We start from the raw sequence: 19913 nt of genomic DNA, 5'->3' as shown, positions 1-19913 counted from the left end.
ACTTGTTGAAATTGATGGACAATTTACAAGTTGAAGTTATGCCAAAATCATTACTTAACACTTGTTGAAATTTGTGGACAATTTATAAGTTAAGTTAAACCAGTATGATGTTCAACATCTGTTAAAAGTTTACAAGAAATTTGTCTATCCGAGGTGTGTCATCCCGAGAAGATTGCACAAAGAAGAAAGAGTACATCAGACATGCAAAATATTCTAAGTATATAATCATGCAAGAGCAGTTAGAATAAGACAAAGACATAAGCATTCACTGAAGGAAAGTTGTGTTAAGCATTCAGTTGAAACAGGAGAGCATCGGCCATATGAAAAAGCTTACATTATCTAAGGAAACAAAACAGTACAAAAGACAAAACAAGAAAAATATGAAAATTAAGCTTCATCAGCATCAACAACAACTTGTGTTTGGACCTCGGAAGGTTCTGAAAGAGCTACATCGGCCGCCTTCTCCTCCGCGATCTCAGCATCAATCTGGGCAAGGGTTTCGTCAATGCTTTTGTCGGCTACAGGAACGTCGGAGGATGCCTGCTCTGGGGTAGTTTCCTTGACAACTCCATCGCCATCTTCAGCTTGAGTCAAGTCTAGGACTTGCTCATTTTGAAGAGGGGACTTGGCCCCATCGACATCTTTGGGTTTTCTCACCAAAGCCTCATTCTCTTCCTCGTCACCATCCTCAGACTCAGATTCACCGACGTCTTGATTTGAAGGTTGAGCTGGAGGGAATGGAAGAGGGATGGCATCGGCTTTCCTCAACGGTGAGTCCTCTGGGACATTGAGTTTTTTCAGAAGAGACATCCAACCAAGGGTGAAACCCTTGTTACATGCCTACTTCACTTGAAGTTCATAGGCCTCAGTAACGTCGGCTATGCCTTGAGTGTACGCCTTTTCATCAGTTTCTTTTATTTCGGCGTCCTTGGTGGCCAGGGCTTCCTGAAGCTCCTTTTCGGCTTGGACCATTCTTTCCTCAGCTTCTCTCTTTTGAGATTCAGCCACTTTTCTGATAGCCTCAGCAGCCTCAGCCTTCTCTTCGGCATTGTTCTGAGCTTTGATCGCAGCCTCGGCTTGGTCTTCCATTTTTTTCATCTTTGCTTGTAAGCCTTTGTTAGTCTTTTGGAGGGAAGAGAACTCCCTCTTCATCTCGACAAGCCTCTCCCGATTCTCAAAAGACTGCATTGAGAAAGAGTGGGCATGCTGGATGACCTGAAAGAAAACAGAGGTATTAGAGAATATTCAAAGTATGAAATAAAGAGAAGGAAAGAAGAAAGTTACCACATAGAAGACATTTACCTGAACGGAGTACTGAAGCATTAAAGCGTAGTTCTCATACTCACTGTACTGGGCGTTTCGCTCCAGATCGCCTGGAAGAAGCAGAACGGTACTGAGTGCAACGCCGACGTTTATATCATCGACGCTATCACTTGCCATGACAGGCTTGTCTTCCAGAGTAATTGTGGGGGCCCATGGGGCATCGGGTTTTTTTGATCCCGAAGTTGTTGCAAAAGAAGACCTCGGCTTTTTTGGTTTTTGAGATTCTGGTGGTTGAGACTCAGAGTGCCGCTTCCCAGCAGAAGGCTGAAATTTATCACTCTCAGCCAACTTTGAGATCGGCAAGGTATCTTCAGATTCAACTTGAGCTATCTTAGCCTTTGGTTGAGCCTTCTTTATTCTTTTCAGCTTCGATGGAGGTTGGGTTTGTATTGGCTGCTCATCAACAGATGATGGAATACTGGCCAAAAGATCTTTTGCAACAGACTTAGGGCGACCCATCTCGGTAGTAAGGACAAGTCGTCGTCGACGTTTTCGTTCTGATATTGGGACCAGGTATGGAGCCGAAGTTAATGGTTGATCAGCTGGATCAGATGTTGATCCTTGATCTGTTCGTGATGTAGATGCAGTCAACGGAGTTGTAGCAGATGGTGGAGAAAGGCTTTTCTTCTTCCTTTTGAGAATGTCGGGCAAAGTTGACTTGTATGATGGAATGAAATTGAGAAGCACAAGCGCTTTCCTTTTATGAACTGGCAAGTCCAGAAGTTTCTTCAAGTCCTTGCTAGGGACAAAGGATTGGCGAAAATTTTTCGATGGCTGACGAATAGCTGCAAGAAGAACAGACGTCAGAAACAGACACAGTATTTAAGACTTTGAAAGAAAACAGGCAAAGCTGAATACTAGGCTCTTACCTTTGCCCTCTAAAACTGATCGAGGAAGAGGGTAGAGATGGATGTTCTTGTCTAGAGCAAACTCCCAATTTCCCGAGGTAATGAGATAGTCATCTCCAGCCCCCTTGTTGGAGTTTGGGAGGTCGGCTACGATTTTGAATTCTGTAGACCTCGGCTTAAGGTAATAAATATAGCCTTTTTCTTTCAAATTAAGGGCACACATGGTATAGCAATACTGGATATCGGCTAGGGTGATCCTAGCGTTTTCCTGTTTAGCTAAGGCTATGACACCAAAGATCACTCGATAGGAGTCGATTGCCAGTTGCATGGGGTTCAACTTATAATAGTGAAGAATCTCGTGAAAAAGGATGTTGAGTAGGAGCCGGAGTCCGCACTCAATAAAAGCTACAATGGGAAAGGGTATGGAGTTTTTTGTAGGCATGATGGAGTCATCATCCCCAGCCAGCCTCAGATGGACATCGGTAGGGATGGAGAACTCTTGCCTAAAGTACTCAAGTTTGGTCGGGGTATCTACCCTATGTCTCCACATACCCATGATATCGGCCTGAATTAGAGGGGTTGAAATTCAGAAAGAAAATGTTTCTTATTGATGGGACCTCGGCAAAAACCTAGGTTTGGGCTGGTACAGAAATTTGTAAGGAATGTTTCAGTTTTGCCCTAAATCGTGGGTTCTACAAACAAATCCCAAACCTAAAACTATGGAGATGAGGATCAAAGGCACGGATCTGGAAAAGACACAAAAAACAGAAAGCAAGAATGGAATTTTAGAATCAAGAACATAGATGGTTTATCAAGAGCATAAAGAATACAAGAAATACAAGGCCAAGATTAGTGACAAAGATACAGGGAAGTAATGAAACAATGCGTGTGTTCAAGATATGGGCAAGGGCAAAATCATGGGAAGGACACAGTCAGGTGTATGAATCGCAAATTAAAAGTTTCAATAGATGCAGTAAAGGCAACAAGTAATGAAGAATATCAATAGAATTGAAAACGAAAGGAACAATAGCTTACCAGAAAAGAGTGAAGCCGGTATGAAGATTGCCAAAGTCAGACGACAGTTACAAATGTAACGAGAACGACGAAAGCTTCACAGGAAGGGAGAATGAAAGACAATTGCAGAGCTTGGAGCTTGAGCAATGGCGAATTCGAAAGAAAGAGTTTAGAGAGAGAAAAAGCAAGAGAAATCAAATGCAAAAGTAGAAAAATGAAGAAAGGGGGAAAGGTTTTGTCAAAAATGAAAACGGCGTCAAAAAATAATCAATACACCTAGAAGAACGTATACGTCAGACGGCGCACGTGAGAAAGAGACGGCTTATGGGCGCGTCACAGGTACGAACCAGTAAGAAAGAAATGCGTGGTTAAAAACGGTTGAATTATGGTGTATGACAGCTCATACGCGTGGAAGGGTTCTTGAAATTCTTGTTCTTCAATGAAAGGATATCGGCCAAAATAATGATATCGGCTGAGATACTGAAAATCGACGTACTGGAAAAACGGAATAGGTTCCATCACCTCAGAATGCCGAGGTAATGGAACCTAGGGGCAATTGTGGGGATATATTTTCTGAATACTAACACGTGGCTGGGTGACGCCGACGTGTCAGCCGAGGTGCCACGTGTCCTGGTCGTGACACCGAGGTGATCTCGACAAGGCCGAGGTTATCTCCAAAGATATCGGAATTCGAGATAAGAGGATAAAAGATAAGGAACAAGAGTCTTAGAATAAAGAAGAGATTTAGCCAAGATAAGGATAAAGCTCTTAGAGAGTTTATCTTTATCTCTTGAGGAGTCCAAAGTAAGTACTGAATTGGAGTCCATAGAAGTGAGGCTTCTAGTGGGACTAGGATTAAACAAACTATAAAAGAGAGGCACCCCTGTGGGTCTAAGTTACGCAATTTATGCTTTGAGCAGTGAGTTTAGCACTTGATTATCTTTAAGAGATATACTGACTTGATCGTCGGAGTGCCCTGGGTGGAAGAGCCACGGCCAAAGCCTTTTCTTTCTGTTACAGGTTAACTGAAGCCATCTATTCTGCCAGTACTCTCTAGCTGATTACTAAACGGGCAGTGTGGTCAGAAAATTACTCACACACTATTAATCTAATCTTACCTTCCATATCTGCTAACAACTTACCTTCCATATCTGCTAACAAACAGACATGGAATGGAGATTTCAAAATTTTCAAAGGTTAGACATGCGAGAAGAGTTGATATTAAGAGCTTGTTTAGGGTGTACTAAAAAAATATATTTTTTTATTTTTTTAAGTTATATCATTTATTTATTTATTTATATATTTTTATAAAAAATTAAAAAATATATTTATTTAAATCATACCAAACAATCCAAAGATTCATATTCAAAAATAATAATAGGTCAAAAATTTAGACTAATATAAGAGGAAAGAGAAAGTGATAACCAACAGCAACACCTACTTTTATTATCCGCGTTCAAATTGTGCACGACACCTGCTTCTTTATAAGAATCTTAGCCCTGTTTGTTTAATAAGGTTATAAAAAAAAGATTGGGACTACTAATATCTTAGTATTATTAATACTTTGTTTTGAGAGATGACCTTAGGACTACTAATACCTTGGTATTACTAATACCCTTAGAAGGAGGATTCATAGTGAGGAGGTAGAGATGATATTAGAAAAATAGTAAGGGGATTAGAAATTTTTTTATTATTTTTTATTTTTTATATATTGGGAATTTTTTTTAAATATTAATGTTTAATTTTTTTTATTTGTTTTATTATTTTATATAAAAATAATTTAACAATTTCTCACTATTAATCCCCTCACTATCAATCCCCTCCATTCTATCTCTGAAAACAAACAGGGCCTTCGTGGCCGAGATTGTTGCATCTCATAAGAAAACTACTGTACAAATTAATAAATATTAAATTTTCAATATAAGACTTTTAAAAAAAATTATAAAAATAATAATAAATTTTATACACATTAATAATTAAAATTATAAACAACAATGATTCATCCCACTAAAAACATCACCACTAATAGCACTAATGCATTAAAAAAATAAAAAAAATTACAACTCCAAGACCAAAACATCACATCATTCATGGCGGGACTCACTGCCACCTAATTAGTGGGAGCACTAATTAGTGCTCCCAAGCATTTTTCTTAAAAGGATGATGAGACATTATGTTAAACAAATAATTAAATCAAACTAGATATTAATTATTCATTTTAATCACTATTTCCACACTAAAATTACACATTTAATCCCAACCTACGAGATTAAAAAAGAAACTTAATATAACAATAAAACAATAAGTTAATTTAACTATCTATTAGGGCATGATCCCACCCGATGAGTGTGCTTAAAATATAAATTTTAATTTTGAATTTATAACATATTTTTTATGTTATTTAAGTGATAAAAGTGTTCTTTAGTAAGTTAAGTGAATAGTATTAGGTTCAAGTCTTGTGTCTTTCTTTTAATTATTATTTTTTATTTTTATTTTTGGAGAATTTAACACTTGACACAAAAAGAAAAGGTCACTTGGGGAGAGATTGAACTTCATGAAAACCAAGTGAGATGTTCACCTTTAATAATAATATAGATAGATAGTATAGATAAAGGGGTCTTTTGATTATAACCCACTTCTCCCTCTCACAAAAAGTTAATCATAATTAGCTTTTAATCAAAAAATTGATTATAACCATATTCCCAAAATAGCTCAAAATCATCATTTTCACATTAGAAAATGCTTATTTAATCCCCCAAGTAAAGTTTAACAGTATGAAAGTATTAAATTGTGTGAAATTATACTGATCAATGGAATTAAAATTAGGATTTAAAAGAGTCATCCCAAACAATTAGATTTAACTGTTACGCAAGCCTTGAAATTTTCAGTTTTTTTTTTTTCTTCTGGAATTTCGTATTCAGTGTAGTTCTTATTTGAAAAATCTCAAAAAGAAAATTTTGAAAATATAAATTTTATGAAAAACAGATGTTTAGAACTTAAGTTATAACATTTTAAAATTGAAATTAAAAAACATACAAGGACAAAGGGTAAAGCAGTAATTAAAAAATATTGAAAGAACTTGCATCTTTATTGCTCCCAAAGTCCAAAAAAGCGGAGTTAAAAAAAAAAGAGTCCAAAAGCGCGTCTTAAGAACAATCACAGGAAGGTAGCCTATACAAAATAAAATATTATCAACAGATCATTCTGAATGAAATTTATATATTATATATAATATTTGATAATTATTTCCTATTTGTACAAATTAAATGTGGTTGACTCAATACTATGAAATTAGCCAAATTGACTAAAGCATTACAAAACAAACTTTATGTTGTAACACACCTTGTTTGCAGAGCACTATCTTCAATGGCTTCTTCTCCTATCTCTCTACTCTTCCTCCTCCTCCTCCTCCTCCTCCTCCTCCTCTTCTCTCTTTTGCCTTTTCTACCTATTTTTTCTGCTTCCAACATAACTCCGAGCTCATCACTGTCCACCAATGGTGACAACTCTTCATGGATTTCACCTTCTGGGGATTTTGCTTTCGGATTCTACCAACTCAACAACACAAACACCTTCTTGCTTGCAGTATGGTATGCCAACATACCCGACAAAACCATCGTCTAGCACACAAACACAACTAATGCACTGCAAGCAGGTTCAAAGGTTGAGCTCACCGCCAATGGCCTCACACTAAATGATCCCAATGGCCAAACAATATGGACTGCACAACCTAACACCACTGTATCGTATGGTATGATGCTCGACACGGGTAACTTTGTGCTTTCAGTTACTAATTCTAATTATGTATGGGCAAGTTTTAGTTATCCTGCAGACACCATCTTGCCAACTCAAATTTTGCCACTAGGTGGCATGTTGTATTCTAAGTTTTCTGAAACCAACTACTCAAAAGGAAGGTTTGAGCTCCATTTCACTAATGGAGGAGATCTTGAACTCAATCTTGTCGCTTGGCCAAGCAACAAGCTTTATGCGCCTTATTACAGTAGTCGAAAGGCTAATTCCAACTCTTCTGAATCTGGGTTTCAACTGGTTTTCAATCAATCAGCCGATATTTACATTGTGAAAGTGAGTGGAGGGGCTGTCCCACTCTCATAGCAGGACATCACTCAAAGCTCAAACAGCTACTATCGCGCAACGTTGGATTTTGATGGTGTTTTCAGGGAATATACTTATGCGAAGACTTCTGTCAGTGGCCAGAGCTGGTCAATTGTTCGATACATCCCTGACGATATATGTATGGCACCGATAAACCCGCAAGTAGGCAGCGGGGCCTGTGGGTTCAATAGCTACTGCATAGTAAACGGTGGCACTCCTAGTTGTCGCTGCCCACCAGACTATTCATTCATGGATCCAAACAACAATTTTGGAGGCTGCAAACCAAATTTCCCTCAAGGTTGCGGAGTAGACGATGGAACGAAAAAGCCAGAAGACATGTATGGCTTGGTTCCGATTCACGGCGTGAATTGGCCATTTGGAGATTATGAGAGTTTGGAACCTTATAATCAAACACAGTGCGAACAGTCTTGTTTGAACGATTGTTTGTGTGACGTTGCCATATTTAGCAATACAACATGTTGGAAGAAGAAACTACTGCTGTCTAATGGGAAATTCGAGTTTGCAGTTGCTATTTTCAAAGTAAGGAAAGACAGTGTTCCACTTTCCAACTCAAAGAAAGACGAGCGAATTCTCTTGTGAAGCTCCGCGTTTGCCAACATTCTCTTACTAGTCGTAATTTCACTAATGTTTTTCTCAATTCGACGGAAAAGATCAAGAAAGGCCGTACATAATTCAAGTGTTCCCGAAACAAATTTGCATCTTTTCACTTTCGAAGAGCTCAAGGAAGCGACAGAAGGGTTCGAGGATGAATTAGGGAGGGGTTCTTTTGGGATTGTTTACAAAGGTGTATTGAAATTTGGTTCAAAGAAACAAGTTGCGATCAAGAAGTTGGACAAGTCAACACAAGAAGGAGAGAGGGAATTCAAAGCCGAAGTGAGTGCAATTGGGAAAACCCATCACAAGAATGTAGTCCAACTGTTCGGCTATTGTCAAGAGGGGCCTCACAGGCTTCTAGTGTACGAGTTCATGAGCAATGGAAGTTTAGCAAATTTCCTCTTCAGCCTTCCAAGACCTGATTGGTATCAAAGGACTCAAATGGCTCTAGGGATTGCAAGAGGACTAGTTTACTTGCATGAAGACTGTAATGCGCCAATCATCCACTGCGATATAAAGCCTCAAAACATACTAATTGACCAAAATTTCACAGCACGAATTTCTGATTTTGGATTGGCAAAATCATTATTGCTCAACCAAACTCAAACTCATACTGGGATAAGGGGAACTCGAGGATACGTAGTTCCAGAATGGTTCAAAAATGTACCCGTGACAGTGAAAGTGGATGTCTACAGTTTCGGTGTCATGTTGCTAGAGATCATTTGTTGTAGAAAGAGTGTGGCAAAGGAGTTTGGGGAAGAAGAAAAAGCAATACTCACGGATTGGGCTTATGACTGCTATATGAATGGGAGACTTGACATTTTGGTGGACAATGATGAGGCTGCCATCGAAGATAACGTGACCCTGAGCCGGTGGATCTTGACAGCAATCTGGTGTGTACAAGAGGATCCTTCAAAAAGGCCTACAATGAAGATCGTAACACAAATGTTAGAGGGATACGTTGATGTTCCTATTCCCACTAGCACTTCTTTCAGCTATTCATCTTCATGAAACATGAAGATAGGCCGATCTAGATAAGTCTCTTGTTTAAATTTTCTTTTTGTTGTTTTAGTTGATAATATGTGAAAATATTGTTCCAAGAATAATTGTAAGGGATGATATGTTTTACTTTCAGTAAACCTAATATCAGAACAAGAACTGGTAGTATCATCATTAAATAATTAATTCAACTCCAATTCATGATGAAAACCTTTTTGAGCAACAATGTTATGTATTAAGAAAATTGTCCATAATTTGAAATGTGTAGATTCATTTAGGATGTAACTCATACCACATCAAGTTTAAATCTAAACTACATAGTCAAATTACGAGTATTTTTTCTAGGTACATAATTCTATCAGAAACGGACACAAAATAAACATGAATATGCACATCTAAAAATCTTATCCATTCATATTCATTATGTCTCTAGTTTAGTAAAATTTCTATATTATTCGACAAACATTTTGCTTCACACAGATTGTTTAGTAGTATTCTATCGTCCCCTTTACCATTTCAAATCAAACACCCTTGCAAGTTCTTCCACATATTCGTTAGTATTTCATTGTCGCATGAAAGCAGCTTTGGTCAAGCGTTTGGTGGTAGCAACTTAATTTAATGAGTTTTGTGGCCTTAAGAAATTATATGATAGGACCATGGTTGTTAAAATCGTATGATTCATAATTCAATTCATACGATTCGATACGAATTTGAACGAAAACGATTCAAATCATGCTATTGAATCGGAAATTCAGTGAATTGTACGATTCAATTTACAATTCATTGCGCTTCACTACGATTCATTATGATTGATGTGATTCATGTGATTCAGTTTCTACTTTTGTTTACATAATACATGAAACGACGTCATTTTTGCCAAACTACGAAGACATATAGAAGAGATTAATTAGTTATATTGATATTCAAGATTTTATATGTATATATATATATATAATTTAGTCATATTGATAATTTACTTTATTTAAATATTGTATATTTATATATATATATATATATAAACATATAGAACAATATATCAGATTAAATAAAATGAATCTTACGATTCATGATTTGATACAATTCACAATTCATTACTTTAACAAAATGATTCACAATTCAATTCATGATTTGCTAACAATGGATAGGACCTCTAATGCTATTATTGTGTTTTGTGAAGATCAAATTTGCAATATTAAATCAATCTTGGCCAACCTGTTTTAAGTCATTGATGACCTAACCCAATATGTTTTGGACAGTAACAAAGAAATATCAAATTTATGGAGAATCTTTCCTATGCAAGTCCTGAATACAAGAAAGACTTGCATCAAAGGAAAATGCTAGAGATTCCCAACCAAGATCGGTGAGACATAAAATAACAAATAAGAAAGATAAAATGAATCAAACAAATCACACACACAAGGTCACAGGATTTACGTGGTTCATCACAAAATACGATTATGTCCACAGCTACTGCAATTTTTACAACGATCAGAAAACAAAACAACTCTCTTAGAGAAAAGAGGAGCCTCTCATCTATTTATAAGTATAGAATTAGGACAATACGGAAGCAACAACAAAATTATCAAAGTACCCTTGGGGAGGCCCCTAAACCCCCCATTGGACCCAGTCCTGGGTGAACAATTATCAGGATCAACACGACCCAATAGACACCTCAAAAGATTTACCTAATGTCTCACACATGAGTGTGAGGCCTATACCCATGTGAGACATTAGTTTTGGTAAATCTTTTGAAGTCTCTGACATTACTCATGCATCAAATATGGGACCGACTTGCTTCAAAATTCCCATGAATTTTATATTCTTTCCCACTATTTCACTTGTATGTTTCCCCATATGTTTTTGGCTGACCAATTCTAAGGAACTTTTGCTCATATTTCTCCAATCCTTATGCAACTTTTTCTTTTCTTTTCTACTTTTTTCCCCCCTATGATAAGAGGGAGACTTGAACCTGTGGCCTTTTAGTGAGACACACAAGTTTCTGTCGTCACTAAACTAATCCAGGGGTTCATCATTATGCACCTTAGCCACCCAATTCTTTATTTTTCTTTTTCCTTTTTTTCCTTAAGCTAATTAAATATTAAAATTGCTAATTTCATGGTGCACTCATGAATTGATGGATTCATCGCATGGAGAATACGGTGAGCCATAATCCCAAATATATATATATAATTTCCATTAAAAACCTCTTGATTTTTTTGCAATCCACACATTCTGTATAATAAATCACATAATTCTTGTGTTATTCAATAACTCCCCTACAAATCTTCATCAATATAATAAATAATCTAATATGCATACATACAATTAAACACACACATTTCTCATTCAACGTAAAATTACAAAAAGTCAATCTGTCCAATGAATCAGTCTCAATTCATACCCATTCTAAAAAACACAATTCAAGAATTACATCCAAATAAACAAACAAATAATCACGCACGCATATATATATATATATATATATATATGAATTTGAGTTACCAGAATCGGAATCGAAGAGTCTGCGGAGCTTAAGGAATGCAGAATCGGACTCTAGAAGGTATTTCGACTTTCGCACTCCATTGGCGACCGATTGATCGAGCGATAATCGAGAGATTCGCCATTTTCAACAACTCCTAATTGAAATTGTTCGCTATGTTTTCGGCCAATTTGTGAGAAGAATGAAGCTAAACGGGGTTGAAGAGGCCGTTCAGTATCGAGACGTGGTTGGGATGGCAAATTATACTTTGGCCCTCTATGTTTGATCGTTTTTCTATTTTGACTCTTAAATTATTTTATTTTTTTCTTACTTTGGCCTTCTATATTTTTATTTTTTTTAATTTACTTTTAAAATTAACTTATGTATAAAATTAGATAGAAATTAGCACATTGATAGTCAAGTAATATAAAAAAAATTTACTATATAACTCACATCTCTTACACAAACTTAAATTTTAATATAATAATATATGTTTTATGTTATTTAGCAGTTAACGTGACATTTTCTATCTAATTTGCAAGGAAAGTTAACTTGAGAGTAAATTAGAAAAAATTTAGAACATGAAAGGCTAAACCGTGAAAAAAAAATTCAAAAGTTAATGTGATAAAATGGCCAAATATAAAGAAAACAAAGTGTAATTTTTCGTTGATTTGAAGTTGAATAGTCTAACATGAGAAAATAACCGAACATAAAGAGAACAAAGTGTAATTTTCGCTCGTTCGAAGTTGGATGGTCCACTTTGCCAACAAGGCTAATGCGGTTAAGGAAACCCTTATTAGTAAGCTCACAGGGTATATCATATTTCATACATACCAAATTATCATACTTGGCATATTAATGCCTAATTACATTATCTCAGATGATAAGTCTTGCTATTATTGAAAAAGCCATTAGCACTAGTATGTTGTGGAATTGAAATAAAATATTAACAATAAAACACAAAATACAATTAATTTAAAATTGTGAATCTCATATTGAAAAAATACATTACCTCCGCTTAAAGTTGTGAATCTAAATTTTAAAATTTTAATTACCTCCGCTTAAAGTTGTGAATCTCATTATTTTAAATTAATTAAAATTTTAAAATTTGTTCACACAAAATCAGACTTGTAATTGTGAGACTTACCAAACAATGGAATTAATGTCAATTTATACACCATATCGTTATCATATAATGATACTTACAAAATACAAATACCACAACATTATTGGTGATCACTTACCCTATATTTGTTGCGAGCTAAAAATATGGGATTAAGTTCATAATTAAAGGGTATGCATGTTTCATAGATTAACTAGGTTTTTTTTTTTTTTTTTTTTTATGGATTAACTAGTTACTTGCAAAGCTAATCTATTTGTTTGGCTAAAACATTTGTATCTTAATATGAGATCAATGATTCAAATTTTTCTACTTGCATGTAGGTTTATCTTATTCCTATTTACTGAGATTTCTCTCCACAAGTTCGCATATGGAAACAAAGTTTATGTCTCAAAACCAAATGAAGAAATTATGATTATTCAAGTAGTAACTTCATTTACATTGCTACATTGCCTAATAGTATCTTGTTGATCAGAATAAATCAAACAGCATAATGAATTATTGCAAGCATACAAGGAATATCAGACCACGACTTCACAACATAGAATTTCACTATCTGGATTTAAAAACTATAAAATAGTACTGTCCTAACTTAATCCAAGCTTCTGTTTCTCCAGCAGAAGCTTTCATACCCGATGTACCCATTTTTCAAGTCGAAGTTGCTTCAAAGGAGGTCCAAGATTCGGCTTACTCTGCTGGGGACAATTCCATTTTCCAGTGATTCCCGAAGAAACAACAGTGTTTTGGAAATTGGTTGTTTCTGATAATGGCTTTCTTCTTCGAATAGCTTCCTTGTCAACAACTGATGAATCCGTCGCTTTACTTCTCAACCGATCAAATTGATCCTCCATCAACCTTTTCAAAGAACTGTCATCATTTGGCCTTGATCTTCTGTTATTCCTCGTTGAAATGAAACCATTTTCTGCAAACATATTTCCATCATTTTCTTTGTCGTTGCTTCCACAAGTTGGTTTTCTCATTGAATTTCCATTAACTTCAATCAAATCCAAAACCTGTGCAAAAACCCCATGTTTTTCTGTCTGAGCAGGGTTCTTATCTACAGAATCCCTCGAATGAGTCAACATTTTCTGAGATAAACTGTTGTTCCTGCCTGAACTTCTATTGGTATTCAATGACATGATATCTGCTTCTCTGTTCTCTCCTTGACCATCTAAGTCTGATTTTTCAACATTTTGGGTTGAATCAACATTATGTTTTCTTGTTGGTTTTCCTTCCAATACTTGTTCAGAAATCATTTTGACAGGCAAGTCATTGATAGATGACGTTTTGTTCCCTTTGACAGCGTTGATGTCCTGAAAGTTACAAAGAATAAACATATGTTAACTACAAACAACAAACGTTTTGTTCCCTTCTTTTCCAAAATTGTGAGCATTTCTGATTGTGGAAGAATTAGCTTCTGCCAATGATCAGTTATCTGACAAATAAGTTACCTTCAACAATTCTCAATTAGTTGTTTATAGCCATAACAATTCAAGTCCAGAATTTTTGTTGAGAGAGAGAGAGAGAGCAATGCTCTTTTCCTTTACTTCCTACCCAACCAAACAGAAGTGACAAGTGAGGAATCCATGTTCCCTTCCCTGAGGATCTACTTTCCTTCTGTCTGCCGTTTGCTTCTCTCTTAATTTTTCTCCTTAGGCCATCTCCAATCCTAATCAAATCAGATATCAAATTCAAATTTGATAAAAAAGGAAGAGAACCCAGCTCCAATCGTTTCATCAACTAGATATCAAATGAAGGGAGAGTAACTTTTTTCATCCAATCAAGGGAGCTTTATCCTTTCATTAAATTTGTAGGTAACCGTTGGGCCAGACGTCCTTCGGAACAACTGAATTTTGGGATGAATTAGGTATTTTTTACTCTTCACCGGACGACCCGCAAGACGACTGGCCGGATGACTAGCCGAATTAATGAAAACGCTGGGAGCACATTTTCATCAAATTTGATGAAGCGTTGGAGATGCTCTTACTAGACAAGTGCAACTGAGTCAAGCCACATAAACAAACCATAGCCTAAAACTCAGAAGCAATAGACAGAGTGGTAAGGTTGCAGTTACCTGTTCAAGCTTCAAAATTTAAGCTTTCATGAAACAATTAAGAGTTGTGATTTTGCCATTAGTTGTTTTAGAATTTTTTCTAGCTATAAACAACAATCAGAATTACTATCCCAATGAAAATAGTGAGAACAAAAAACACTACAAAAAAGATGAACTAGAGTACCTTCCTATTATACCGGTGGTGGTCATACTCGTTGTCCCTATCAGAGCTGTTACATTTCATAATGCCATTTGAAGATATCTTCTCATCAGCAGCCAATAGATCCCTTTTAGTAATTCTTCTAAACTCCGTCAAATTCTCTCCTTTTTCTTTGCTGCAGTTTTCAGCATTACACCCCACCCTGTCACATTCACTTTCTGTAAAAATAGAACCTTTGAAATCATCACTTGTATCCAATACTGGAGATTCATACGCATAGCTTGAAAACCATCTTGTAATGTCTGGAGGCTCTGGAAGAGTAAAAAATTACAATCACAATTTAAAATTTGTTAAGACTGATTAATTCCCTATTATTTTGTCATGTAAAATAAAAGAAGAAAAGATGACTTGGAATCTTAAACAGCCATTCCAAGCTCAACCCAAGATAAGATTCCAACTTTCTTTTTTTCTTCTTTTCCTGCAATTTATCAGGGACCAAATGAGGCTTATATGGAACTTGAAAGAATTTCTGGAAGAGTTGATACAAACCTGAAGAAAGTGAGAGGGAATCTGAACCCAGAACCTATAACAACGAAGAAATTAAGTGTAAGGTTTTGAAACTTTAAAGCTCACTTTTGTACAAATAGCATGGGAAGAAAATAAAATTTTGTATAGTTAGTAAGTCACTGAAGTTTTGAATCTCACAACAGGCACATTAATATAAGGTACTGAGTTTTCATTTCTTTAGCCTTCATATTAAGCAAATAGAAAATAAATGCTACAGTAGTCAGAAGATTGATTATTGTAGAAAGAAAGAGCTGATGACTGAGAATGAAGCTATTAATGAGAGAAAATCACAGGGATTGGGGGGCGTATAAGTTGTAGTGTTCTGCATCTGGTTGGGAAGACTAAATAATGACTAAGAGCATTAGAGATTGTTGGCATGAGTTGTAAAATGAGAGTGAGTGTGGCATGAGTTGTAAAGCAAGTGTGCATGTGGCATGAATTGTAAAGCAAGAGTGCATGTGGCATGAGTTGTAAAGAAAAGGGATTGTCTAGAATAAACTCTGTATGATAGTCTATATATATGGACTTGTATTTCATAGAAAAAAAATGAATAAGAGCTATACAGTTGTTCCATGTCTCTACATGGTATCAGAGCAGAGATCCTAGGCTTTCTGCTTCACACTTTACACCTTCACGCCGACTATGGCAACTCCATCCACAGACCAAACATCCATTATCAACCCAACCCTAGAAGACCTAACATCCAGAATGACAGATTTACTGTCCCAGACCCTGACTCAGAACCAGGCACCAACCCATGAAATTTCCGCTGCACCGATCGGCATCAAGTTGGATGGCACCAACTATGCTCTGTGGTCCCAAGTTTTGGAGATGTATATCTCCGGCAAGGATAAACTTGGATACATCAATGGAGATCTCCAGCAGCCCCAACAAACTGACCCAACATGGCGAAAATGGCGGACTGAAAATTCGATTGTGAAAGGGTGGTTAATTAACTCCATGGAACCAAGCATGATTGGTAATTTCATTCGATTCCCAACGGCAAAAGCAGTGTGGGATGCCATTGCCACAACTTTTTTTGATGGCACAGACACATCGCAGGTTTATGATCTCAAGAAACGGGTGACCAAGATGCGACAGGGCGGTGGGCAAATTGAAACCTACTACAATGGCCTTCAGGCCTTATGGAGGGAGATCGATTTCCGACGCCCCAATCCGATGGTCTGTCCCAATGATATTCAGAAATTTACTTCCATTCTACAAGAGGATCGAGTGTATACCTTTCTTGATGGCTTAGACGATCGGCTTGACAAGGTTCGTAGCGACGTACTCCTCATGAACCCGTTCCCCTCAGTCGAACAAGCATATGCCTATGTTCGCCGTGAAGATTCACGACAGTCCGTGATGATGGTCAGCACAGATGGACAGGTTGGCGCTGCTATGGCATCTCGAGGAGGAACCCGCTCCAATCCGCAGCCTCTGAAACAGCAGCTATCGATGGTCCCAACTGGGAAATCTGCAGCTGGAACTCGGCCTGCAGCTGGAACTCGGTCCAGTGCAGCGCTGCCCAAATCTGGTTTGTCTTCTTCCAGCCGTAGCTCTGGGCAGCCATCTACTGAAGGTCATGGATGTACTTATTGTGGCAAGCCCAAACACACCCGTGAGACCTGTTTTAAATTACATGGGTTTCCAGAATGGTGGGACGAGTTCAAAGCCCGGAAACAAAGTGAAAGTGACGCTGCTGTCAACAGTGTTTCGGGACGGGCTGCTTTAGCACATGCGGAGCCCGAGTTGTCTCTTCTAACATCCACAAGTACTTCTCATCTCCTAGATGGCTCTACCCCTTTCAGTGCTTCAGGTAACTGTGGTTACGCTTTATTTAATTCCATTCCGGATGCCTTTAATGGTTGGATACTTGATTCGGGAGCCACCGATCATATGACGTTTGATCCCAATGACTTTACTTCTATTACTCAACCAAAACGGGTAAATATTGCTAATGCCAATGGGGTCACTTATCCGGTTACAGGAGCCGGCACTGTCTCTCTCTCTTCCTCACTCTCATTGTCAAACACTTTACTTGTTCCATCCCTATCAAGTAAATTAATATCTGTGGGACAAGCTACTGAAGAATTCAATTGTTGTGCACTAATATATCCCAAGTTTTGTTTTCTTCAGAATATTCTCACCAAGGAGATCATTGGTCGTGGTACTAAGAGGGGGGGGCTATATGTTATGGATGATTTCAGTCCCGGCCAAGCTCATCATGTACAACAAGTGCCCAATGTGAAACGTCAACAGATTTGGCTTTGGCATCGTCGCTTGGGGCATCCATCCTTTAGCTACTTAAAGCATTTGTTACCCGATTTATTTTCTGCCATTAGTGAGTCTGATTTTAAATGTGACACTTGCATTTTGGCCAAGAGTCACCGTGTGCCTTATCCTTTGAGTTTGAATAAAAATAATGTACCATTTACTTTGGTACACTCCGATGTTTGGGGACCTTCTCCAGTTTTAACTCCTTCTGGGATTCGTTGGTTTGTGACCTTTGTGGATGACTGTACTCGCATGACTTGGGTTTATTTGTTGAAACATAAGAGTGACGTATTTCCTCTTTTCCAGTCCTTCCATGCCATGATTCAGACTCAATTCTCTGCCAAGCTTCAGATTCTCCGCTCCGATAATGGTGGCGAATATATGAATGATGCATTCAAGAGTTATTTTAACACTCGTGGTCTCATTCATGAGACCAGTTGCTCTGCCACTCCTCAACAGAATGGTGTGGCGGAACGGAAAAACCGACATATCTTGGAGACTGCTCGGGCCCTTTTGATTGGTGCCCATGCCCCTCGTAGTTATTGGGCCGATGCCATTGTTACAGCAGTTTATTTGTTGAATCGCATGCCTTCCAAAGTCTTGGACTTTCAGACACCGCTTCAGGCTCTCTCATGCCATGGCTCTTTACCCTCTGTCCTGATGCTCCCACCTCGGATATTTGGGTGTGTTGCTTTCGTACATCTCCCGAAACCTCAACGTACTAAGCTTGATCCTTGTGCTCTACGTTGTTTTTTTCTGGGCTATGCAACGCATCAGAAAGGGTATCGATGTTATCATCCCCCCACCCGACGTACTTATGTTACCATGGATGTCACATTTCTCGAGTCTGAGTTCTTTTTCCCTAACCCCATGACCGATTCTCCTCTTCAGGGGGAGATACGACATAATGAAGAGCAGAATTGGGCTGTTTTCGATTTCCTAGCAATGGGGACAGAAGTAGCTTATCCCGAGCCTACCGCAGCTTCTACCACTACTACAACCGCCGCTCCTACTGATGTATCAGGAAGGACTGCTGACCCTAGAATGGAAATCATAACCACACCAGCTTGTATGGCTGACTGTAGAGAAGAACCTGGTAGAAGTCTCGACGATGAAGACCCCACTCATCAACCTCTAATACCCGAGACTGATCAATCTCTTGCGAATATTCGTAAGGTAACTACTCCTCCTCCTGATAATGCTTGTGATCCTTCTGTTGGTTATCAATTACCTTTCAGGCATAACCGTGGAAAACCACCAGACCGATACTCTCCAGATCATGTGAGTAAGAAGTCCATATATCCGATTGCCAATCATGTCTCATCTCAGAGGTTATCAGATTCACTCAAAACATTTGTACACCAGTTGTCTGTTGATCATATTCCTAACCAAGTACCCGAAGCCTTGAGTGATCCGAAATGGATGCATGCTATACAAGAGGAAATGACGGCTCTTCAGAAAAATCAGACATGGACACTTATTCCTCTGCCGAAAGGGAAGAAGACTGTCGGATGCAAATGGGTCTTTTCTATCAAACACAAGGCTGACGGATCTATTGAGAGGTATAAGGCAAGACTTGTGGCGAAGGGGTACACACAGACTTATGGCATAGATTATCATGAGACGTTCTCTCCAGTGGCGAAGCTAAACACAGTCAGGGTATTATTGTCTCTTGCAGCTAATCTAGATTGGCCACTGCATCAGTTTGACGTACGGAATGCCTTCCTTCATGGTGATCTCAAGGAGGAAGTATATATGGATGTTCCACCTGGATTTTCATCTTCTCAAAATGGAGTCGTATGTAAACTGAATAAGGCACTATACGGCTTGAAGCAATCTCCCCGTGCATGGTTTGGACGGTTTAGCATGGCTATGCGACAATATGGTTTCAAGCAGAGCAATTCAGATCATACACTATTCCTAAAACACTACAAGGGAAAGATAACAGCGTTGATTATTTATGTTGATGATATGATAATTACTGGAGATGACGTTGGGGGGATTTCTAAACTCCAAGAATATTTGGCGACCGAATTTGAAATGAAAAATTTGGGTGGGTTGAAGTATTTTTTGGGAATTGAGGTGGCTCGGTCAAAGCAGGGCATCTTTCTATCCCAAAGAAAGTATGTGTTGGATTTACTCGCAGAAACTGGAATGCTTGATTGTAAGGCTGAGGACACTCCAATTGTTCAGAATCATCACCTATGAGAGTATTCTGATCAGCTACCTGCGAATAAAGAGAGGTATCAAAGGATAGTTGGAAGACTAATCTATTTGGCACATACTCGACCGGATATCACATATGCTGTGAGCGTTGTAAGTCAATTCATGCACTGTCCTAGTAA

At 37.9% G+C, this 19913-nt stretch overlaps 3 protein-coding genes across 5 annotated transcripts in view; 1 reads left to right on the top strand and 2 right to left on the bottom strand.

Annotated features, from left to right (window-relative positions):
* Nucleotides 1-239: 239 nt before the first annotated feature.
* The window catches only part of LOC114319152 (uncharacterized), a 171660-nt gene continuing 151986 nt past the window's right edge, over nucleotides 240-19913 (bottom strand). Inside the window, exons 2-3 of the mRNA XM_082895939.1 lie at nucleotides 1303-6575; nucleotides 240-1215 (exon numbers count right to left, since the gene is read on the bottom strand). Coding sequence (XP_082752065.1) covers nucleotides 841-1215; nucleotides 1303-1782 — 855 coding nt within the window. The 5' untranslated portion in view covers nucleotides 1783-6575 and the 3' untranslated portion in view covers nucleotides 240-840. The remainder of the gene's footprint in view (nucleotides 1216-1302; nucleotides 6576-19913) is intronic.
* Nucleotides 7944-9122, top strand: LOC114305134 (G-type lectin S-receptor-like serine/threonine-protein kinase LECRK3). Its single transcript, XM_028250253.2, has one exon. The coding sequence runs from the start codon at nucleotides 7944-7946 to the stop codon at nucleotides 8922-8924; it is 981 nt and encodes a 326-aa protein (XP_028106054.2). The 3' UTR covers nucleotides 8925-9122.
* The window catches only part of LOC114312019 (ATP-dependent caseinolytic protease/crotonase family protein), a 232281-nt gene continuing 225261 nt past the window's right edge, over nucleotides 12894-19913 (bottom strand). For 2 of the 3 annotated variants that reach the window (XM_082895941.1, XM_028258182.2), the window contains exons 4-6: nucleotides 15274-15307; nucleotides 14749-15035; nucleotides 12894-13824 (exon numbers count right to left, since the gene is read on the bottom strand). In XM_082895941.1, the coding sequence (XP_082752067.1) occupies nucleotides 14877-15035; nucleotides 15274-15307 (193 nt within the window). In that variant the 3' untranslated portion in view covers nucleotides 12894-13824; nucleotides 14749-14876. Of the gene's footprint in view, nucleotides 13825-13962; nucleotides 14181-14748; nucleotides 15036-15273; nucleotides 15308-19913 lie in introns of those variants that run through there. The other variant, XM_082895940.1, reaches the window with a different exon arrangement.

Source organism: Camellia sinensis, chromosome 11, assembly GCF_055761805.1.
Source record: "Camellia sinensis isolate YWXY chromosome 11, ASM5576180v1, whole genome shotgun sequence".
In the NCBI taxonomy this organism is placed as follows: Eukaryota; Viridiplantae; Streptophyta; class Magnoliopsida; order Ericales; family Theaceae; genus Camellia; species Camellia sinensis.
The sequence above is the reverse complement of the archived record's forward strand: the minus strand, read 5'-3'. Positions and strand labels throughout refer to the sequence as shown.

What these genes read in the sequence shown, in the direction of transcription:
- LOC114305134 (XM_028250253.2), top strand. Translation starts at nt 7,944, where the DNA reads ATGTTTTTCTCAATTCGACGGAAAAGATCAAGAAAGGCCGTACATAAT.